At 37.6% G+C, this 22,403-nt stretch overlaps 1 protein-coding gene across 2 annotated transcripts in view; it reads left to right on the top strand.

Moving 5' to 3' along the window:
• Positions 1–22,403, top strand: part of pvrl2l (PVR cell adhesion molecule related 2 like) — a 197,755-nt gene that overhangs the window by 91,973 nt on the left and 83,379 nt on the right. Inside the window, exon 7 of one of the 2 annotated variants that reach the window (XM_048202845.1) lies at positions 11,832–14,130. The exons of the other annotated variant lie outside the window; for it this stretch is intronic. Within the exon in view, the coding sequence (XP_048058802.1) occupies positions 11,832–12,379 (548 nt within the window). The 3' untranslated portion in view covers positions 12,380–14,130. Of the gene's footprint in view, positions 1–11,831; positions 14,131–22,403 lie in introns of those variants that run through there. 2 annotated transcript variants of the gene reach the window in all.

The raw sequence follows: 22,403 nt of genomic DNA, 5'->3' as shown, positions 1-22,403 counted from the left end.
GCTCGCCAGTCGAACCAACTCTGATCCGGCAATAGCACTAGTTCTGAGCTAGCACCCAGTTTTTGCTGGTGGAAAAGGGGTTATCAGAGAAGTTCCAGAACCTCAATAGTTTTTGTTTGTTTTTTGATTAGATAAAAGGAATGGAGACTATTTCATGTTTTTCTGTGGGTGCTCGGCTATAGATCAGCACCTATGCTTCTAGTTGACTTTTGCTTACGCATCTAAAAACACACTTCATCTTTAAATTATGACATTTGGACCCTCCTGTAATGAATATGTGATTGTGCACTCGATTGGATTTGATGCATTCCCTCTCTCAGAGCTTTCATATCATATCAAACAGTTGTTTTGCCACTAGCGCTCTTACCTGTAGTGTCTTCAGCCTTACGGTGTGAAAACAATGTCTGAAACTCAGCATGTGAGATAAGGTGAGGGAAAGACCTCAGTCGACTGACACCTGGGTGAAGCTTATCACCCACGGCTTAGCGAGAGAAATTCGAGACAAAGAAAGAGGCACTGAGAGGGCGAGAAGATATCACCCTGCTAACATTAAGTGAAATGTCAGAAAAGTGGGCTGCCAAGATTACCTGGCTCTTAGCCCACACCGTCCATCATTACGGCTCATTACAGATACTCCGAAACCTTAGAGCTCACCTTAGAAACATGAGGGCTCACCAGGTTGCCTTTTTCTTTGCTTTGATCAATTATAGAACAGAAATGAGGCTTTCTCTCGGTCTTGGTTTTGGTTACCTTTCTGACCCGGACTGATTCTAATGATTTAATGATTTATTTGGCTTTCCTTAAATAAGCAATGGAAATGATTCATGCATAACATTTTAAGTATTTATGAACATTGTTAGCCATTAGATGGTAACGCTAAAATATTTAATTATGTATTCTATTAATTAAGACGTTTTAAAAAATGCTTATTTCTTTTGAATCAACAAAAAATTGAGTATCAAAGCTGTTTTGCGAAGTTTCTAATGCATCACTTGTGTAATCTCCCCCAGAAGTGCAGCTCGGAGTGCTTTAAAGATGTTTCAAGCGATGCATCTCTGCATCTGAATCAATGGAGGCTTATTTAAAAGCAGCATTTTTACTGAGCCGCTCCTTCATTCTCTCTCAGCAATTTCGTACATGTGTCGGAGTTTAGAATCTGCCACGCCGCATATACCGATGCTTTAATGTTCAAAAACAGAATCCATGTCGTGCCTAGCCAGATGGAGCTGGCTGCGTTTTTTCATAAACATTTAGTTTTCAGATTCTCATTACTCCTCTCGATTTTCTTTGAGAAAGTAGTCTTCTTTTTTGAATGGATTATGAGGAGCAGCCTGTCTGAAATGGGACAATGGCACATTTTTCACGAATTTCTCATGGATGTTGACACTGATGTGATGACGGATGCGATGAACTGTTGAAAAATCATTACAGGATCCCTTTTACAGCTTAGGCTGGCTTAGCTGAGTGATTTCTACTCCTTCCACAATCCTGTTATCTGTCATTATTCGTCATTACCTGAACCTTCTCTCTAATAAACTTGTGCTCTGCATGAAGGGCTGGCCGATAAATGGATCTTGATATGTTCCAACCTTTTGATAATGTTCAATATATATCTCTATTCATATTTTTTTTCAATCAGAGGAGCTATCTTTTCAACCATAGAGCCAATTGGATTCAAAACGTGTAATGCAAAAAGTGAAATACAACTCAAGACTAATACTTTTAATTTATATGCATCGATATAACAATAAACATCTATATTTTGTCTTATTAGGTTCCGAGCACCGATAGTGTGAGGACCCTATTGTAATTGCTCAGTCAATTCTTCTTCTTCTCTGAAATGAATCACATTTTTGAGGGCTTAAACATGCTCGAAAACTCATGAAACTTTGAACACGCGTCAGAATTGGTGAAAATTAGTTGTGGCAAAATGGCTCGATAGCGCCACATACAGAATTTCAATTAAGCGCCCTTCGCACTAGATTTTACGAATAAGTGTGAAATAACTACTGTACAAATCTTTAAATTATGACATTTGGTCCCTCCAGTCGTGATTATGTGGTTGTGTACTCAATTGGATTTGATGCAATAACTACTGTACAAAAAAGTCCCTGCACTGTAAAAAATGACCGTGATTTTAACAGTAAAAGACTGTAAAAATGCTGCGGTGAAAAACTGTCAATTGGTTTACAGAAAGTTTCCGTACTATATACGGTGAATAACTGTAATAGATCTACCGGTACATTTAATGTAATTTTACGGTAAAATACCGTTAAATTCACAGTTTTTGGAAGTGAAAAATAACAATTCATTGTAAAATTTACAGTGAAAAACTGTAAATTGACATTCCCACAATTCCCTGCGTGACACTTCACATTTGATATATTTTCGTTGAAATAACTCTGTTTCTTCTTAGTTTTTCTCGTTTTTTTCTAATCAGTTATGTACATTAGGGTTTTATGTTACATCTAATGTTAAATGAATGTTTATTGCATTTTTAAAATTAGTGTGTGTGTGAATGACACTGTGTGCACCTTCTATACATTAGTATTGTCCTTCTCAGCTTGTGGAAAATCTGCTTGTGATGAACTTTGATTCATCATGTGACTCTTATCACCACTGTGTCTGGTGACTATCAGTTTATTATAAAGGTACAAAACAGATATTAGTACTTCATTAGGTTGGTAAATTAACATTATATCAGTTAATGAAATACGTTATTTTACCGTAAATTTAACAGATTTTTTTTTTACGTTGCTACTGTATTTTTTACGGTAAAGTTCTGGCAACCACAGCTGCCGTTTTTTTACCGTAAATTTTACTGGGATTTTTTTTACAGTGTGGGTTTTCTTACAAATTTTCTCTGCAAAATTTTTGCAGTTTTTGCCACTTCTAGATGTTGTACTTGTAATTAAATTCTCCTAGAGATTCTATCAGATAAACATCATATTTGGTCAGTCTAATCTAAAGGCCTCTAAAGGTCTTGGTCTGAAGACATCTACGTGGCAATATTCAGTTACAGTCAAAGCGCCACCTGTTGGCAACAGGAAATGACATGTTTTACACTGTGATTAACTCCTCATTGAGATTTAACCAGAACAACATCATATTTGGTCAGTCTAATCTTAAGGCCTCAGCCATGTTAAATTGCAAAGATCATGAGTTAAAGGGCGTGTCCGTGGTGACCTGACAAAGTTTGATGTTTCGCCATGAAACAGGAAACTGTTGTAACTCAGGCATACAATGTCCAAATCTTCACGTTTGATAAAAGTCCTGGTCTCAAGACATCTACATGCCGATATTCAATTACTCACAGCGTCACCTGCTGATAACAAGAAATGGCATGCTTTACACTGTAATTCACTCCCAGAAACACATTTAAATATGCCACGAAGTACCAAACATGCGAGAAACACTTTAAATCACGCAACACTTGGCTAAGTGCTAATGGACGTGATTAACGCCACAACACAGGAAGTTGTTGTAACTGCCTCAAACTTCACATGTTTGATAAAAGTCCTGGCCTGAAAATATCTTCATGGCAATATTCAGTTATAGTCAAAGCGCCACCTGCTGGCAGCAGGAAGTGTGGCACATCAAAATGACTTTGACGAGGGCCCTTTCAACGCTGCTTGCAGCTTTAATTTATAGTTATCTCTTCATATTAAACTGTGACAGGAGAAAGTACTTTATGGATGAATGATATTTAATCATTTTCATTTGTAAGAAGTAAATGTTATATACCAATAGAACAAAAAACAGCAATATTTACACATATTCTTACTAAGTCATTAACACACAGTGAGTGTTTGAGTGAGTGATGATTTTAGTTTTGAGTTTGAGCATTTTCAGAGTTTTGATTTGAGTCATTAAAATATTTAAAGTGTGTGATGTATATAATTTATCACCCACCCTTTTTGCATGCGATGACATTTTTAGAAATCTCATGTTCACGGCCCAAGGCCTGGCGAGGTTGAGAGGTTTTTTCTTTTTATCCTGATGTTGTAATCCACTCAGCCATGCTTACACCCGGGTCTTTGACGTACAGTGCACATGGTGACTTAAGCAGGACAAAAGAAATCAAGATAGGCACCCTGGGATTATTGCCTGCCACGGATCGAAATTGAGAAATGTGCATGTCAGAAATACCATCCTCCTCCAGAGAAGCTCTAACGCTCTTTTAGCCGTCAACCCTGTGAGCGTGTGTGTGTGTTCTAGCACGGAAACCAGTGTCTCTGACAATAGGGTTATTAGGATCTGCTCAGAGCCCAATTATACATTTGAAATGTGTTGGATTTAGCACTTTCTAACAAGCATTGCACAAGACCTAGTGATGCACGCACTCAATTATGCATCTCAGAACCAGGCCTCCAAGTAATCACCTTGTGTAGAACTGAACTCTTTGGTCAGTCAGCCCTTAGGACACTTCCCCGTATCACTTTTGGCAGCACCATTAGCGGTCACCGCGTCACCTGTCAGTTAGCCCGGGCTTTAGGAGGACAGCAGGAGAGGTTTGTGTAAGCTGAACGTATGTGCCCTGAGCTCTCCAATAAATCAATACAGGACGTGTGAGACTCCGGAAAGGAGGGGCCACCGCAGGCCACTGCTGAGATTTGAGCCTATCCTTTACAGTCAAAGGAAATGCGATCTGTCTGTGTTTGTTCCATCCATCATCCCTTTCCTTTTGTACTGCCAAAAAAACCTGTGTATTTTAGCAGAAATAAATTAGAATATAATGATCGCATTCACGCGGTGCATGTGCAGATCGCTTTGGGTACTCTGTTGTTGTTTGATTGATTGCTTCCATAGCGGTTGTAGTTCTACCTGGGGTAGTTGTTGTGTTATTTTTTAAATGGGAACCATTTATAGTCGAGTGAAAATCGGACTCCTTTGTGGTGTCTCGGTATAGAGCTCTGCTAGCAATCAGTTTATAGAGTGCCAAGTGGTCTCTACCTACAACCTATAGCTTAGAAAAAACATGAATAATGAGATAAATTACAACCCTGAATACTGTAATTATACTTAACATATTCTTGTGCCTCGGGAAAGGTGCCGTCTTGAGTTGAAACTAGCGCAATAAATGGAGAACTTGCGTATGCAAATATGAACATTTGAATAGAGTGCAACAGTTGGGTGTTCTTTAAGTAAAAATTCCATTCATTTTCTGATTGATTTTTAATGAGGACCTTTAAAGACAGTTCCAGTGAGGTCCAAGGTTGTAAATTGATGATATATGCTTTTGTTGAAGCCATCATTTTGTATTAGTGCAACCAATTTTTAAAAACATCGCATTTAATGCATTTTCATGGCATTTTCATGGTGGAAAACCTACATTGCCCATGATGCTGTAAAGAAAATTCCACCAATCAAAGACTGACAGCGAGCAAATCAAAAAGATCTCGGCAGGGAATGCCCACTTCCATGAAGCACCGTGAATAATTGTACGTACTCAAGTCAGTCTCCCTGTTCTTCAAATTACTTAAATATTTGTATATATGAAGAGTTCAGATGCTAAAGCCGCTAAACTTCACCTCCGTCAAAAATTAGATAATGATATTGAGCGAATGCTTTCTGCGCATAGAATATGTTCTTTCACTTCAAATCTGCTAAATCCCAGCTTCAGCCCATTCAGAAATACCGGTTTGTTGGAAGAAACCACTAGACACCACTTCTATTTGTCAGCAAAAGCCTCTAAGTCTACAGAAGAACTAATCGGAAGATGCAAATCGAATCATATGATTTCAAGATGAATGACTGTGTGCGTATATAAGCTGGCTTTCAATTGCCGAGCTGCAAGATAAGTTTTTATCATGTTTTGTCCATTGTTACAGTGGCAGGATTTCATGAGTAGCTTGTAAACACAACAGTATTCCTTTTGCTACTGTAAAACTGACAGAAATGGTTTTACTATGTCTTGTTGTCCAAAAAGTTGGACTTAGAGGTTTTTGCAAAAAATGGCACACATGGACTGAACTGGTTTTGCAACCAAAGACAAATTTTTTAAATACCAATAAATTGACTAAAGTGACATTTCAATAACATTTCAATAACTGACTAATAACCTTTTCATTGCAATGTAAAGGTGCCATAGAATGCTTTTTCACAAGATGTAATATAAGTCTAAGGTGTCCCCTGAATGTGTCTGTTAAGTTTCAGCTCTAAATACCCCATGGATTTTTTTAATTCATTTTTTTAACTGCCTATTTTGAGGCATCATTAAATATGCGCCGATTCAGGTTGCTTCCCCTTTAAATCCTCGCGCTCCCCGCCCCCGAGCTCACGACTCTATAAAACATTGCATAAACAAAGTTCACACAGCTAGTACAACCCTCAAAATGGATCCTTACAAGTGTTCGTCATGCAGCATAACCGATTATGTAAGTATAGTATTTATTTGGATGTTTACATTTGATTCTGAATGAATTTGAGGCTATGCTCTGTGGCTAATGGGCTAAAGCTAACATTACACACTGTTGGAGAGATTTATAAGGAATGAAGTTGTTTATGAATTATACAGACTGCAAGTGTTTAATAATGCAAATAACAACAGCTCTTGTCTCCGTGAATACAGTAAGAAACTTTAACCACATTTAACAGTACATTAGCAACATGCTAACGAAACATTTAGAAAGACAGTTTACAAATATCACTAAAAATATCATGTAATCATGGATCATGTCAGTTATTATTGCTCCATCTGCCATTTTTCGCTATTGTCCTTGCTTGCTTACCTAGTCTGATGATTCAGCTGTGCACAGATCCAGATGTTAATACTGGCTTGTCTAATGCCTTGGGCTGGCATATGCAAATATTGGGGGCGTACATATTAATGATCCCGCTGTTACGTAACAGTCGGTGTTATGTTGAGATTCGCCTGTTCTTCAGAGGTCTTTTAAACAAATGAGATTTACATAAGGAGGAGACTCACTGTATGTCATTTCCATGTACTGAACTCTTGTTATTAAACTATGCCAAGGTAAATTCAATTTTCAATTCTATGGCACCTTTAAAGTGAAATTACTGAACCTAAACTTTAGGAGCCTGGTTAAAAAAAAAACATTTCAGGCAGACTTAGAGTTTTTTGCATCAGAACTTTTTGACATTTGTAATATATTTTTACTAGTGGGTGCAGGACACTATAGTTTATTTAAGTGAGGATGGCAAAATAAAGTAAACTGTATGAAGAATTTTTGGGTATAATATGTCACAGTGGACTACCAGTAAAATTGATTCCAAAAAAACCAAAAATTATTCAGACACTTTGACCTGACCATGTTTTCTTTAAATGTTATCTGACATAATTGATATAATTTTTTTCTGACACAGTTTAACTCCATTTTTGAAACTATAGTGAATAAACTGTATTAGTGAATGAAATGTTGAAGGTGTCTGAATACAATTTGGTTTGACTGTATATAATCAACATCTTTAAATCAATAGTTCTCCATTGTTTTTATTTGATTGCAATGCATCATGGGAATTATAGTTCTTTCCCCCATTAAAGGCATTAAGTACACAGTCTTGTACCTTTTGTCTTTTTGTGCTATTTTCAAATAATATTTTTTGGTTCGAATCAGTGTTTGTAATGTAGTAATTCACTCTGTAACTGGTTGGTGTGGTACATGTTGTAAAACCCTTTATTAAAGACTTCCCTTTGGGAAAAAAGAATGGAAAAAATACTTCTGAAACCAACACGGCAGAAAAATATGGGCAGGCACTATTGCACTCTGTATGGGTGTTAATAAACTCCCTCAGAAGTTGTCATCATTTTTTTTTTTTTTTTTTTTTAGCTGTCTCACATTATTAGCATTAGTGCGTGTGCTACCAAGCAACAGATTCCAGCTGAATGTATGCAGTAAAATTGACTTTTTTTTTTAAATTGATTTTTTCAATGTTGAACGGTTTTGTAGCATGCCATTAACAGAGTGCGGCAGAATAATAATGCGCTGTAGTTATGGCACTTGAGAAGCGTAGCGGACAAGTTAAAGGTCACGAGGGCTGAAGAGGTGCTTTGTCCTCGAGCCCATCAACATTCTTAGACAATAATGACCTTTAACAGCTTCCACAACTCTCTATGGTTTGCTCTCAATGTGGGTTGTAGGAACTCAATGTTTTTTCAATAACACTCATAAAGAGTTGTGCAAGTAAATTTGGCTGCATAATATTTTATTAGCCCTTGAATAGATCAATAGTGTGAGACTTCCCCGCTGGCCATCGTTTGGATAACAATATCTTAAATTTAACCAAAAAAACCAAAAAAGGTTAAGCCCTCACACTACGGCCTATTAAAGATGCAGGGTCATTAAAAATGAAAATGTCCCGAGTGTAGTGCTCTTTTTTCTTTTTCTTTTTTTTTACCTTAGAACAACAGCGGTCAAGATGTAACAAGTAAGTTGTTCAGTCGTACTCAGAATCATGGTGAAGCATTGCCGTATCTCTCCGCAACCCTTTTTTCTCAGAGCTAGATGTCGACCGTAAGGTTCACGGATACTGTCTGCCAGGCCGTTGAATAATGAATCCTGAGCTGTGGCATCTGGCAGAGATAGCGTCAGGAGAGTGAGGTTAAGAGAGATTGGGGATGTTAGCCGGTTGTGTATGTGTGTGTCTTAGTCCCACATACAAGCCTGTTTTCAGTAGCAGCGGAGCTTGAAGAGACTTTAATGGCAGTGGACTGAGAGGCATGGCGAAATGGAACAGGCTTTCCTAAGAAAGAGCTCTTTCAGCACCTCTCTATCTCCCGGGATAAAACAAACCAGCGGAGGAACGAACGAAAAGAAAAAAAAGTGTGTGGGAGAGGGAGCGACTGTATGCTTGTTATTTTGCAGGAATATTAAGTCGTATCCAAATTGTGTGGGAAGAAATTTAATGTACGTGTTCATGTTCGCACATATATTTTCATCAGTAGTCTACTGTTCAGTCTTTCATGAAACGCTTCCCGGTAGTTCTAGAGACCGTAGTGCGAAAGCGAACATGAGACTGCATGATTTTTTTGGAAAAAGCCTCTTGACTTGTTTCTAGTAGACTGAATCCGTAATGACTCAAATCGTCATGGTAACAGGGGAAATTGCAGGAGGTGGAATTGGTGATTGCTTGACCAAGAGCAAGGCATAAGTTTAGAGGACTTTACATGCTATTTAGCCTTTGAATTATGCAACCTAGAAAGCTTGAGTTTATTTCAGCAGTGCTGTTTGCTAAGGCTAGGGTCACTGTTACTCTGACCCTTATAATTATATTCTGACCAACGGCACAATTGCAAATTGCTTTTATACAATAAACAGTAAGTTAATATCGAGTAACTTGCACTTCATATCATTGCTCCGTTTGTTAGAAACAAATCCACAGCAGAATAACTGTTGCGATTCTCCTGGCAAAACAGTAGTGGTGTTTTGTGCCTGGATGAATTAGCATTTTTAGTTCAAGCATGTAGCTCTGAAACCCTATTGTAATTCTCCCCTAGCATTCTCCCATAAAAGTGATTGGGCAGACCAAACCGTAAGTCATAGAGACTTGAAATTTTGAGGGAATTTTGGATTTTTTGAAAAACCTACTTTTGCAAGCTAGTCCTAGGTTTTTGGTCCGATCGGAACTAAACCAGTGCAGCAAGATTTTTTAGAGTCTGATTGTCAATAATTATCAAAAAAAAAGTTGAAATTTCGATTCACGGCCCCTAACGGCCACCAAAACTTTCGAAGTGGGCGAATCCACTATTACTAAATTGGCTATATTGGCTATTTTCACCAAACTCGGCACACATGTGTAAGAGCTCATTCTGTGGTCGGATGAAAAAGGACGCGACGACTGGCCACTTGGTGGCGCTATAACATGAAAAAAGTAAAAATGGCTATAACTACACAGCCTGAAGAAAATTGGCATGCGGTGTCTTTGTCCAAGGTGCCAAGACTGCCTTTGAGGACATTTGCATATCTCGAAAAACGCGGCCAATGAAGTTTGAGCAGCTGTCAGACAAGGTTAACGGAGGCCGATTGGAACTTATTGGGCGTGTTTGACTCACGGCCCTAAAGGCCTGTGAGAAATTCAAAAGAAATCGACCACCAGGGGGGCGTCTTCACGCTTTTCATGTGCGTAAATGATTGTATATCGTCTGTATTTTTCGCACATGCCCATAAAATTCATACCACATGGTAGAACTCTTAATTCTGAGGACCACCGCTGTTCATTGAATCATTCGTTAAATATTGGAGATTATTTCAAAAACCAACTTTGGCGAACTAATCTTAGGTTTTTGGCTCAACCTTGATAAAACCACTGCGGCACATTTCTTAGGACTCTCTAGGTCAATAATTATCAAAAAAATGTTGAGCTTTGGCCTTTGGATAGCTATAGCAGGGTCATTTAGAAAATAGGCATGGCTAAGTCTACCCAAAAGTCTATCATTCCTAAATGAAAACTCAGAACTTCGCATCATTAGGTGAGCACATGAAGCACATGATTCTAAAGAAGCATTTTTGTGTAGATCAGACCGTAGTTGGGGCTATAACTGTTAAAAAGCTTTAAAAACAAAATATTTCCTATGGTAAATTGCCTGTATTGGCTGTAAATGGTCTTTTCCATCTATGATCTAAGTGGTTACATGCTTGCTGAATAAAACATATCTTAAAGTGCTTGATCCCCGTTAATTGCTGCTTGCAGCTATATTTATTATTATTATTTAAACAATCATATACATTGCAACAAATATGACTTGATCAATAAACAAATATAATAGTTATTGAATTTGAGAGTCTTTTTGAAATGATTAATAAAAGAAACTCAAAAAACTCTTGCACTGGTAGAGCTACTCTGTGGTCATGATGATATAATTTCTCAAATTGTGCGTCTTGCTGAGGAAAGTGTGCTCTTGTAATTCAAAGCTATTTAAGAGACCACTTAGCAATACTTTGACACCTACAACACTTTAGCAGTGTAGCAAAGAGCTTTACACTGACAAGCATCACTCAGAAAAATGTAAGAATCTAGCTGTTTTTTAAATCAGTGAACTGGGTATATTTTTAATCCATTTTAGCTTCTTGCAAAACCTCAAACTCATGCACTTTTTCCTAATTCCGTTGCTTTGCATATTTATAAGGTTAGCTGTATGACCAGAGTTTTTAATATATTGACCTGTGTAATACAGTAATGTAACCAAAATCAATGCAGAGGACTTGCAAAGCACTATTACTGTTCTAAGTTGCACAGACAGGCTCAGTCAGAAAACTTTTGATTAAATCAGACTGTAAATATAATTACTCTTGACTTCACCAATATATATATAGTATATACAGTATGTAATGAATATAGACATCACTTCCTGTGCACGCTGCCTCAGCAGCACATTCCATGCAGGCCCTGTGGGTTGCAGCATTGAATGGGGCTAATCCTTCCTGAAGCAGGTGTTCCTTTAATGTTTGTGACTTGGACATGTTCCCAGGAATTTGGTGGGAATGCACAAACTGACCAATTAGCTGCATTCCCAGCATAATTTACAATTTTTCCTCTTTGCATGACCATACTGTGACATAATCTTTACATCCTTTCTCCATCTGTGTGTTTCTCTTTCATACTCTCTATATGTGTAGTGTAATTTTTCACCTGGTCAGCTCCCGAGCGTAGAAGAAACGGATGTTTGTGTTGTTTTCTTGAACCGAGAACCGAGAGCGGATCCGGCAAACTTGGCTCACACCATAGGACTTGTAGCTGGGAACTGGGGGCAGCCAAAAACCATTTCACAATCTAAACTGAACCAAATCGCACACCACCACCATGTATGGTGAAGAATAGCTACCACCACCAAGCAGCAACTTCCTCATTTGTGCCCCTCCCCTCCTCTGCAGAGTCGACTGAAGACCCCTCCAGTGCAGGCGTGGTGGCCGGAGCCATCCTGGGCAGCTTCTTGGCCCTCGTTTTGGTCGGCGCGTTGGTCACCGTGTTAGTGATGCAAAGTCGTCGCCAGCAGCATGGATATTCAGGTGACGGAGAGCAGAGCACCTACGGCAACAAAACCCGTCTTTTTGGAGGCAAGAAGGCCAGCAAGAATGGCACGGGGGCCAACAACAACGGCCCGATCTACACGTACCGCGAAAGCGACCCGGGAGCACTGACGGAGAAATGCAACGAGTTCCCGCACATGACCGCCAGCACGCCGACCGCCCATGACATCCTGCTGAGCGGCGAGCTGAATGAAGCGGAGCGCAGGAAGTTCGATGCCCTGAACGACAGCTTGGAGGAAGAAGAAGAGGAAGAAAGGTACGAACGTTTGAGCAGACTGCCGCCCAGCTACCAAATCCACCGGCACGAAGACGAGTGCGCACCTTACCTGGATGATGACATGGAGTCTCAACGAGACGGGTCAATCATCTCCCGGACTGCCATCTATGTCTAGAGGAAGCAGATAATACACCTGACTGATATTTACTTGACCTTTTAAAACAAAGACGGAAACGTGCCATCTGAGCGGATTGGTTAGTCACATCTGTGGATGAAAACATTCATTATCAAGCAGAAAACACAAATTAATTTTGCTGGCCTCACGATGCACACTTTTAATGCAAAATTAGAGATATCATAAGTGATTTGATTGTCGTGTAACTGTAACCTGTTGTCAATGCCCATCTAGTCAGAGGTTTATTCACAATACTCAAGTAGGCCCATTGAAGTGAATAGAAAGCCTTGTGATTGCCCATACAGGGCTGTCAATGCTACGTTGCACGAGTGGCTCAGCAAGCTGTGACCCAGAAGCTAAGGCCGCTTTCGCCAGGTTCTTTTATCAAATGCCGGGAATGTCGTCTTCAAGAACAGCTGGATGCTTTGTTAGCTAAACAAAAAACAGACAACGCAACGTTCGCTCCAGCATCTGGGTCATTCATCTGTGCCGCCGATCATCTCCAGCTGTGAACGCTTTTAACTTTCCCCCACAATTTTTTAGTTCTCGTTCATTAATCGGATGTCTTGTTACGCTAAAGGAATTTTCTGAATCACTCGAGGAGTTCTAGGCAGAGGCGTAATAGTGTTTCAGTTTTTTCCTCTTCGCACACTCTCCTGTCAGCCTCTGCAGTTTGTTCCGGGCCATGTTTAATTCAGAGAGTGTTGTGCATTAGCCGTGTGCGTTTTGGGCTGATGCATGTTTTTCCCCCTCCTGATTAATCCAGTTATATCAAAACCATAGAATCCTACATCTAAAAACTGCAGACAGGAGCACACGGGACACCCACAGCACGACTTCTGCCTCTCGCGTTAGCACGAATCCTTCCTTGGACCCTATTGTGTTGTCTGTTAACTTCACTACAACAGATTGAGTAGATTAATGCACATTGTGGCTCTGTGGGAAAGGCGGGGCCTTGAGAGAAACGCAACTGACGTGCCTTTGAGTGTGGGATTATTTGGACAGCGGAGCACGGATGGACCCCAGCAGGGACCGTTAAGCCAGGCGGCATATGTTGCCTGGTTCAGCGGAGTCCGCGGTCTTGAAAAGCTGCCAGCTGTGAAAAAAGGTCAAGGGACAAGGCGCTCTCACCGTATGTTCGGCAGCGAGATTAGGCCACTCACTTTACCGCATCCCTCTAGAGCCGGTCAGTGGTTTGTTTTGATGCCTCCCGCATAAGCCGACTTTTTTAAAATGACAAAAGAAGACATTTCAGACATTTTGTCAACTATGTGTGTGTAACCGTGACAATGTGTGTCCAGACGTGGATTCATTTGTCTCCGGGTGTCGGCGAATGCGTGTTTTGCATAATATCATGCAGCTTGTATGGATGCTTTGGCAGTGCTTTGAATTACTTGAGCCGTGACTCATTCATCCTTGGTTTCACAGCATCGAGCCTTCGGTGGAGGGAGGTTAGAGCGATAATGATAAAGGAGTAACACACTCACCAATGCGACGCTACCCAGAAAGAACTCCGAATCCAGCAAAGCAGATATAGCATGAGTAATCTGGAGATTATACTATCTGGACCCAGTGACTGTAAAGACAGTAGTTACTCTAGCCTACAGTGTTCACCCACGCTGCAGACTTGCAATGCTGTTAATTTTTTCCCCCTCCCTAAAGCTATTCAAGTTGCATCACTGCACTGAAAAATAAGGATGGGAAAGCTACTTTTCTGAGAGCTGCTTAGGCCTTGACATTTTTCTGATGGAGAAAAAGATGCAGAGAGAGAAAATGGGGAGCTTAATGCGTCGATCAATAGTGTTGTTTTAAATAGTAAAGGTATTAAGGTACCTGTTTAGTTATGAAACTGGCTTCAATGTCAGTCAGATTCATGCATTCAGAGAGGCTTGTGATGTCTTGTGAGTTACTGTACTGATATGACTGTTGTGAACATTTGACTTTAAAATGCTATTCTGGACTTGAGAACACTAAAAGAGCAATGTTGCCAAATCAAGTTTTCACAACTCTTAGTATTTGTGTATTAATAGAATCTTCTGAATGTTACTATAGCATATTAGCATTAAGGGTTAGATGTGATACCATGTTCTCATTTGCTCAATCCCAAGTTGACATAACGATTAGTTATTGAAATAATTGGATGAATCTCATAAAATCTGTCAAGAATATGTCTAGGTCACATTTTACCACAGAATCTAAAGAAAGAATGAATTAGTGTTGTCAGAAGTACCGACTAATTTTAAAAATGTGAAAAAACTTCTCTGTGCTTTCAAACGCTCCTGTGCGTTAATCATTTTAGCCAATCACAGAATACTGTATATGTTGAGTGCGTGAACACAACGGCCAATCAGAGGTGTTTATGAATCCGCTCAACATTGCTCAAAGCCTCACTTGGTATCGAAGTCGGTACTTTTGACAACACTAGAATGAATGAACTTTACACTTTACTTTACACTTTACTTTAATATATATATATATATATATATATATATATATATATATATATATATATATATATATATATATATATATATATATATATATATATATATATATATGTAGTGTATGTGTGTGTGTGTGTGTGTGTGTGTGTGTGTGTGTGTGTGTGTGTATATATACACACATATATATTATATATATACACACACACACACACACACACACACTGCCCGGCCTATATATATATATATATATATATATATATATATATATATATATATATATATATATATATATATATAATAAAAATATATCAAATATTAAGATACATTACAGTAATAACACTTTAGCGAAGCATAAGTTTGAATGAAACATAGACCAAATTTACTTTGTTGGAGTGAAATATGACATGAACTCTGTCTGGTTATCTAGTAATGTTTGGAGATGAAAGATACCTTCTATCCACATGTTCTCAATATTCTGAAACAAAAAAGTATGTTTTGATAAGTTAATGTAAGTGCCTTCTGGGATGTGTTTTTAGGTTTGGAGGCTTGCCACAATTCATGCGATGTTGAAATCCCCATGTATTGTAAATTAATGCCAGACTTAAAGACTGCAATCAATCAACAATATTAAGGAAAGAAGAAAAACAAGACTGCCTGAGCAACGGCAAATTGCCCCCACGTGATGATCCTTAATTGCTCCGCATTATGGTGCAAGTCATTATTAACTCATCAGCTGTGGATGTCATTCCGAGCTGATTGAAACTTGTTATTCATTCACTCTGAATGTTGTGTTGTGTTGTCAGGTTGTGACACTATGTGTATGAAGAACACTTGGACTGAACGCTGTTGCCTGGCGTCAAACTTCCTGTTTCTTTTGTGTAAAAACTGCAACTGTCCACAGTTTCATATCACATCACGTAACTGCTGTACTACAACAAATCTTTGTCAATACTTGTGAGAACGATCTATACTCTCTTCTTTTGTTTAGTTTGTTATATACTATGGATGGAAAACCAGTGTTATTCTGTGAGGTTTTGATGGTGTGTACTATGACGTGACGTGTCCTGTGTGTGAGATATATATATACACTGTATATGTATGTATTTATCATCAAGAATATCCAGTGAGAGAAAAGTGTTATTTATCAGTACTGTAAATAACAGATGTAGTGGTCAATTATGGCCAACACCAAATATAAAAGCAGAAGTAGTTTAATAGCCCAGAGTAGACAAGAATAACCTCAGCTGCCTTGAGTCCGGTGATTTTGACAGGCGGGAATACTGCGAGTTCAGCAGATGTAGCCTCCCCGACGCACACTAGTTCGTAACTGGCTCGAAAGTACAGTACAGATTGACGTTCGCGCACAAACTTTTTGCACTGACAACTTTTTGCTCTCTCAACCCTCAACTCTCTCACCTCTCAACATGACAAGACGTCAACACTAGATAAACGCATACACTCACTCGACTGTAGCGGGTGGATCTCATGCACATGTCCTGGTCATGTGACACCCATGACTCAGAGGAAAGATGGAACAAATTGCATTTTGTTTAAAGCATTTTTTTTTAAATTCGGGGTTCCAATAGTCATGGAGAACATGAAAATATAAGGGCAATTTCAAAATGTTATTTCAAAAATGAAATGTTAAAAGTCAAAAGGCATTATTTTTTTCATGAATATCTTAATTTTATTACATTTACTTGATTTAATCTGAATATTGTTCAAATGTTAGAAGTATTTATTCAAATATAAAATAAAAATATATCACTTCAACATTAAGTCAAGTGAAATGTGGATGTTTTAATAGTGTAAATAGTTTACATTTTAGTTGAGTTAATTTTTGAATGTATTTTTATTTATATTTTGAATAAATTACATTTTTTCAATATGTCAGTGATTATGGCATAAAAATATGCATACATTTTTTTATGAAAATAATGGTATATATATATATATATATATATATATATATATATATATATATATATATATATATATATATATATATATATATATATATATGTATTATATTCCTTTTGAAATTGGTCTGAAATATGAAATCTTAAAAGTCATGGAAATTCATGGGTCAAAAATACATCTTAATTCCATTCCATTTTATTTTATTTCATCCAAATATTAATTAAATTTTAAAAATATTTTTTTAAAATGTAAAATAAAAAAAATATAACTTCAAATTAACTCACGTAAAATGTAAATGCTTTAATGGTGTAAATATTTTACATTTTAGTTGAGTTAATTTTGTAATGTATTTTATTTTATATTTTGAATAAATCTTATACATGGCAAAGAAAATATGCATAAATTTATGAAAATAATGGTAAATTATATATGATATTGGGCTGAAATATGAAATCATAAAAGTGCATTATTTTATGACTAATGATCTAATATTTTATTACGTTTTATTAATCTGAATATTTAAATTTTGAAAGATTTATTCAAAATAAAAATAGATCACTACAAAATTAACTCAAGAAAAATGTACATTTATTTATTTGTAATGTAATTATATGTAATAATCCAGTATTTCAATGATTATGATAAAGAAATTGTGCATAATTGTCATGAAAATAATGGTACAATGTTAAAAATCACAATAATTCTATAAATCTCAAAATAATCACAAAAGTTTCTTTTTTTTCCTTGTGATGTTGGGCTGAAATATGAACCAGACATGTTTTTTGTTGTTGTGAGATTCGCCCTCAAATCACCCCGCGCACACTGTGTCCATCCAGGATTTATTCTCCGCAGTTAAAAGCAACACGAGAAACCGTTATACTGACATACACCAGTATTATCCTGTTTAGTAAAAGACATTATCAAGATTCATATTACTTTCCTCCGTTCCTCGCCAGTCATGGAGTTTATAACCCCGAAAGACTCCAGCTGAAGTGGGAAGTGCCGGGGCACTAATCCTCTCTGAAAATGGTGCCACAGCGGGCAGAACAGTGCCAGGTTAAAAACCAATGTTTCTGGCATGCAATTACGCAGCCTGTCCGCAACCACTACTCTTAATTTTTGACAACAGAAATGGGTTATGGCATCTGCAGTTTGCATCTGCCTCTAGTCTCAAAGCAACTCGGAGCCATTAGGCAAAAATTGCGTTTCCACACGTGTTTTCATGGTCTGTTCCCTCTCATCAGCTACTTGTGAATACTATAAATAAATTAGAGAACTAGCAAACACATTACTAATTGATACGCAGCCCTGCATTACCTCCACGCCATCCGGTTGTTTTGCGTTTGACTTGCTGCTTTTTTTGTTTTCGTTGTGTAAGATATTTAGTCTCTTTTAGGGGAAAGGGTGCTTAAGCAGCACAAAGATGTTCCACTGATTAACACTAATAGAAACACTTAAACTTGTGTGGTGTGTTTATTTGGAGCAGAAACAAAACCGTGTACATTCCAAGTCCCAGTTTTGTCCTGTCACATTATTTTTGTATACTGGTTGTAATTAAAACCTGGTGGATTTCTAAGTGCTTTGTCTGATGTATCTGTTTGTTGACTTCACATTTTCTGCATCTTGTGTTCTGCGAATGTTTCTTCAAGCATCAGACGCAGTGTGTAGCGCTGCCTCGCAGGAGCCCTCGTGATGCAGCGGGATGGAGATACGCAGCTTACGTAGCTAGTCCCCGACAGAAATTACATTCTGACCCCCGTCTGACAACCAAATCTCAATCCTGGAAGGATGTTGATGTGGTTTTTTGTGTGGCAGGAATAGCATGACGAGCTGCTAAACTCCTCGAGCACACATCCCAAAAAGTGGGTCACATGTTGACAGCGGGATCAGCGGTGAGATGTGCTCCATTAGAGGTCAGATTTACAGTGAGACAATGAAACATTAACTGTCGTCATAGTCACTAAGAGACGTAGAGCCAGTTGGACAGAAATGGGTTGTATGATAATTTCATTGTTTTATATATATATTTTAATTCTTACTATTTACTATTAACTACGCCTCAATAAACTCCTAATTATGGCTTATTATAAGTTAGTTAATAAGGTAGTTGTTAGGTATTGGATAGGATTAAGGGATGTAGAATATGGTCATGCAGAACAAGGCATTATTATGCTAATAATCAGACAATATCCTAGTAATATGCATGCTAATAAGCAAATTTAATAGTGAGAATTGGATCCGAAACTAAACTAAAGTGTTATCTATATGCATTACATTTTATATAATATAAATTTGTGTTTGTGTATATATTAATAATAATAAAAAACAAAGATATGACATCCAAAGTATGTAAGGTAGTACAACTAGATCTATTTTATTAAATCCAAAAGGTTTTAATTATATTTTGCTACATATAAAGGTATTTTAAAGATTTTGAAGTGTCAAAAGGTCATTCGGTTTAACCGTCAACTTCATTTGTGATTAAAATATCTTAAAATGTAAAAAAAAAAAAAAATGTATTTTTATTTTGGCATGATTTTATAAAATCATATATGCAAAATTGTATCAAAATTATGTATAGAAGTCATTGCTTTATGAGAAAGAATGTCCGGAAAAAATGAATTGGGTTGATGTCATTTGGAGTAACCAATATAAAGGGACCATTTTGGATCAAGTCATGCTGTCAGTATCATGTGACAGGATGTGACATCATTCAGACACCTGCAAAGGATCACATGGTTGTGAAGCAAAGTATCTAAATCTCTCTTAACTGTGTGAAAAATTCATGTTTTCACTTGCTCATACGCATGTCCCGAAACATCAGGTCATTCGGTACAACCGCTATAAAACATGGAAAATGTTGTAATATTTTTAAAAACTTGCACTAAATATAAAAGGTTTGATTGTCCTTTTGCTAGCTAGATATCAGCCTGTTAGCATTGTTTGAAAATATCATTGTGTGTCATTCAGTAAAGCCGAAATTTTGGTTAAACTGAATGACTTTTTTAAATAAATATTTATTATGAAATGCCATTATTATTAGGGCTGGGCGATATATCGCATGCGATTGTCATGCGCATTTCGTAAAGCCGGTTCCCTGATTACCGCAAAATCGCCATCACCTGCTTTCAAATGGAGCGGCATTTAATAGACAGAGCCGTAGATCACTGACGGGCTACGCAATATCGCGTTCATTATCGCAGATGAATTAAATGCCGCTCCATTTGAAAGCAGGTGATGGCGATTTTGCGGTAATCAGGGAACCGGCTTTACTGACGAAATGCGCGTGACAATCGCATGCGATATATCGCCCAGCCCTAATTATTATATATACTGTTCAAAAAATTGGGCTCTGTAAAAATTTTTAAAATAATCTCTTATGCTCACCAAGGCTGCATTTACGTGATAATAAAATACACTGTAATTTAATGAAATATTACAATTTTCCATTTCAATATATCTTCAAATGTAATTTATTCCTGTGATCAAAGCTGAATTTGCAGCATCATTACTCCAGTCTTCAGTGTCCCATGATCCTTCAGAAATCATTCTAATATGATGATTTGATGCTCAAGAAACATTTCTGATTATCAACAATAATCTGTGATGCTGAATATTTATAAAAGATCAATTTAATGCATAATTTCTGAATAAAAGTATTAATTTCTTAAAAAAAAAAAAAAAAAAAAAAACTACAAACCCCAAACTCTTGAATGGTAGTGTATATGTAACAAAAATATATACCTGGCCAAACTGCCTGAGGGTTTCCAGATGTATCCTCCACCAGGATGTGCACAGGAATCTCACCCCTTTCCTGTTATCCTAGACTTGCTAATGGCTTTTGACAAACCTGCCGCCCATTGTGGCCTCGTTCTTATTGAGGCAGCGAGACACAGCCAGCCTCCCCTCAGCCTTGAGGGTCCACTTCAGGCACCCGCATCTGTCGTCTTGACAACACTCTGCCACTGTTCTGTCACCACCTCCAGTCTCTCTCATTCCTTCCCTGCACAAGGACACAAGTCCACATAGGGTCAATTCGGCTTTTGTTCCAGAAACGTAGTCGCTTAGTTTATGAAAAACTCTGACTAGGTTGCAGGAAATCTTAAAATAGTTCTGTATTACTGTTTGATTAGGACCTGGGGAAAGGTGCAGTACATCAGCGGTTGCCGTTGAATCGAAAAAAGAGTTATCTTTCAAAAAGATAATCTCGTGCTGAGATGATTGTCATTATTTAATAACGTTGCACAACTGGAATTGGAAACTGTGGCATTCCTGAAGGATTCCACATTGGGGCCGTCTGCCAGATACATAACACAGGGTGAATTCAGGGAAATTGGCTTTTTGCCATTCATTTGATTTTGACATTTATATATACAGTGGGATCCAAGAATCTGAGACCAATCAGCGCTCAACAATAGGAACGGCCCAGAGCCAGTGCGAGAGCATTTCGAGCCAGTTGACAGAACTGTCACTTATCCCTTCAGACCAGTGCCGCGATGCCACACAAACTTTTGCGTTCATTGATCTTCTACCTCCATTTTTTTAAGCCTTGCAAACGTAAAGGTTTCTGTGATGTATTCTATACTGTTATTGCATATTCTGCTGATATGTCACCAAGATTATCTATCTGGCTGACATAGTTTAGTCAGAATTGCAGAAATGACTTGACAGTCTTTTTTTCCTCTGTCTGCAAAACTGTTTTAGAGTTTATAGCTTTTTTGGTAACACTTTACTTGAAGGGGTGTGCATAAGACTGACATGACACCTTCATAATCATGACATGACACATGTCATGAATATGAAGGAGGTTTTATGAATGTTTATGACAACTGTCATTAAGTGTCATTCGCTCAATTATGTAATTTTTAATGCAAAGATGACATTTGTTTGAGATGTCCGAGTTATGACAACTTGACATAAACCAATACATCATAACCTGTCAGTGTCTTTGTCATGACAACTTGACATCATTTAGCTTTATGGGTTAACATTGCATTAAACTGTCATGTAGTTGGTTTTGACATTGGTTGTCATGAGGCCATTATAATATAGTGTCATAAATATGTATCTTGAGCTCAAGTACAGTGGTACAAATTGAACTTGTCATTAAAATGTCATTAAGTGACAATACTCTGACAAATAATTTTATAACAGCGTCATGACTATTTTTCATTTCATGTTTGTTTTTGTTTTTTTTTAAGTTTCCTCCAACAGAAGGTCAGATAATAGACAATTTCAAATTTCGTAAAAAAGATGACACTGTTATAAAATAATGGTAACACTTTATTTTAGGGTCTTTTAACAAGTTGCTTATTACTATTAGCATGCATATGGCTAAAAGATTGGCTATTTATTAGTACTTATAAAGCACATATTAATGCCTTATTCTGCATGATCTTATTCTACATTCTTAATCCTACCCAATACCTAAACCTAACAATTAACTATAATAAGCAGTAAATTAAGAGTTTATTGAGGGAAAAGTCATAGTTAATCGTTTATATATGTACGGTGGCCCAGTAGTGCACAACACAACGAAATTAAAAAAGCAAACATAAGTTCACAACACAACGGAAACAAGCCACAACACAACGAAATAAAGCCACAACACAACGGAAACAAGCCACAACACAACGGAATCAAACCACAACACAACGGAA

The sequence above is a fragment of the Megalobrama amblycephala genome, linkage group LG9 (assembly GCF_018812025.1).
Source record: "Megalobrama amblycephala isolate DHTTF-2021 linkage group LG9, ASM1881202v1, whole genome shotgun sequence".
Classification (NCBI taxonomy): Eukaryota; Metazoa; Chordata; class Actinopteri; order Cypriniformes; family Xenocyprididae; genus Megalobrama; species Megalobrama amblycephala.
Note: the sequence above shows the minus strand (reverse complement) of the source record. Positions and strands in the feature narration are given on the sequence as shown.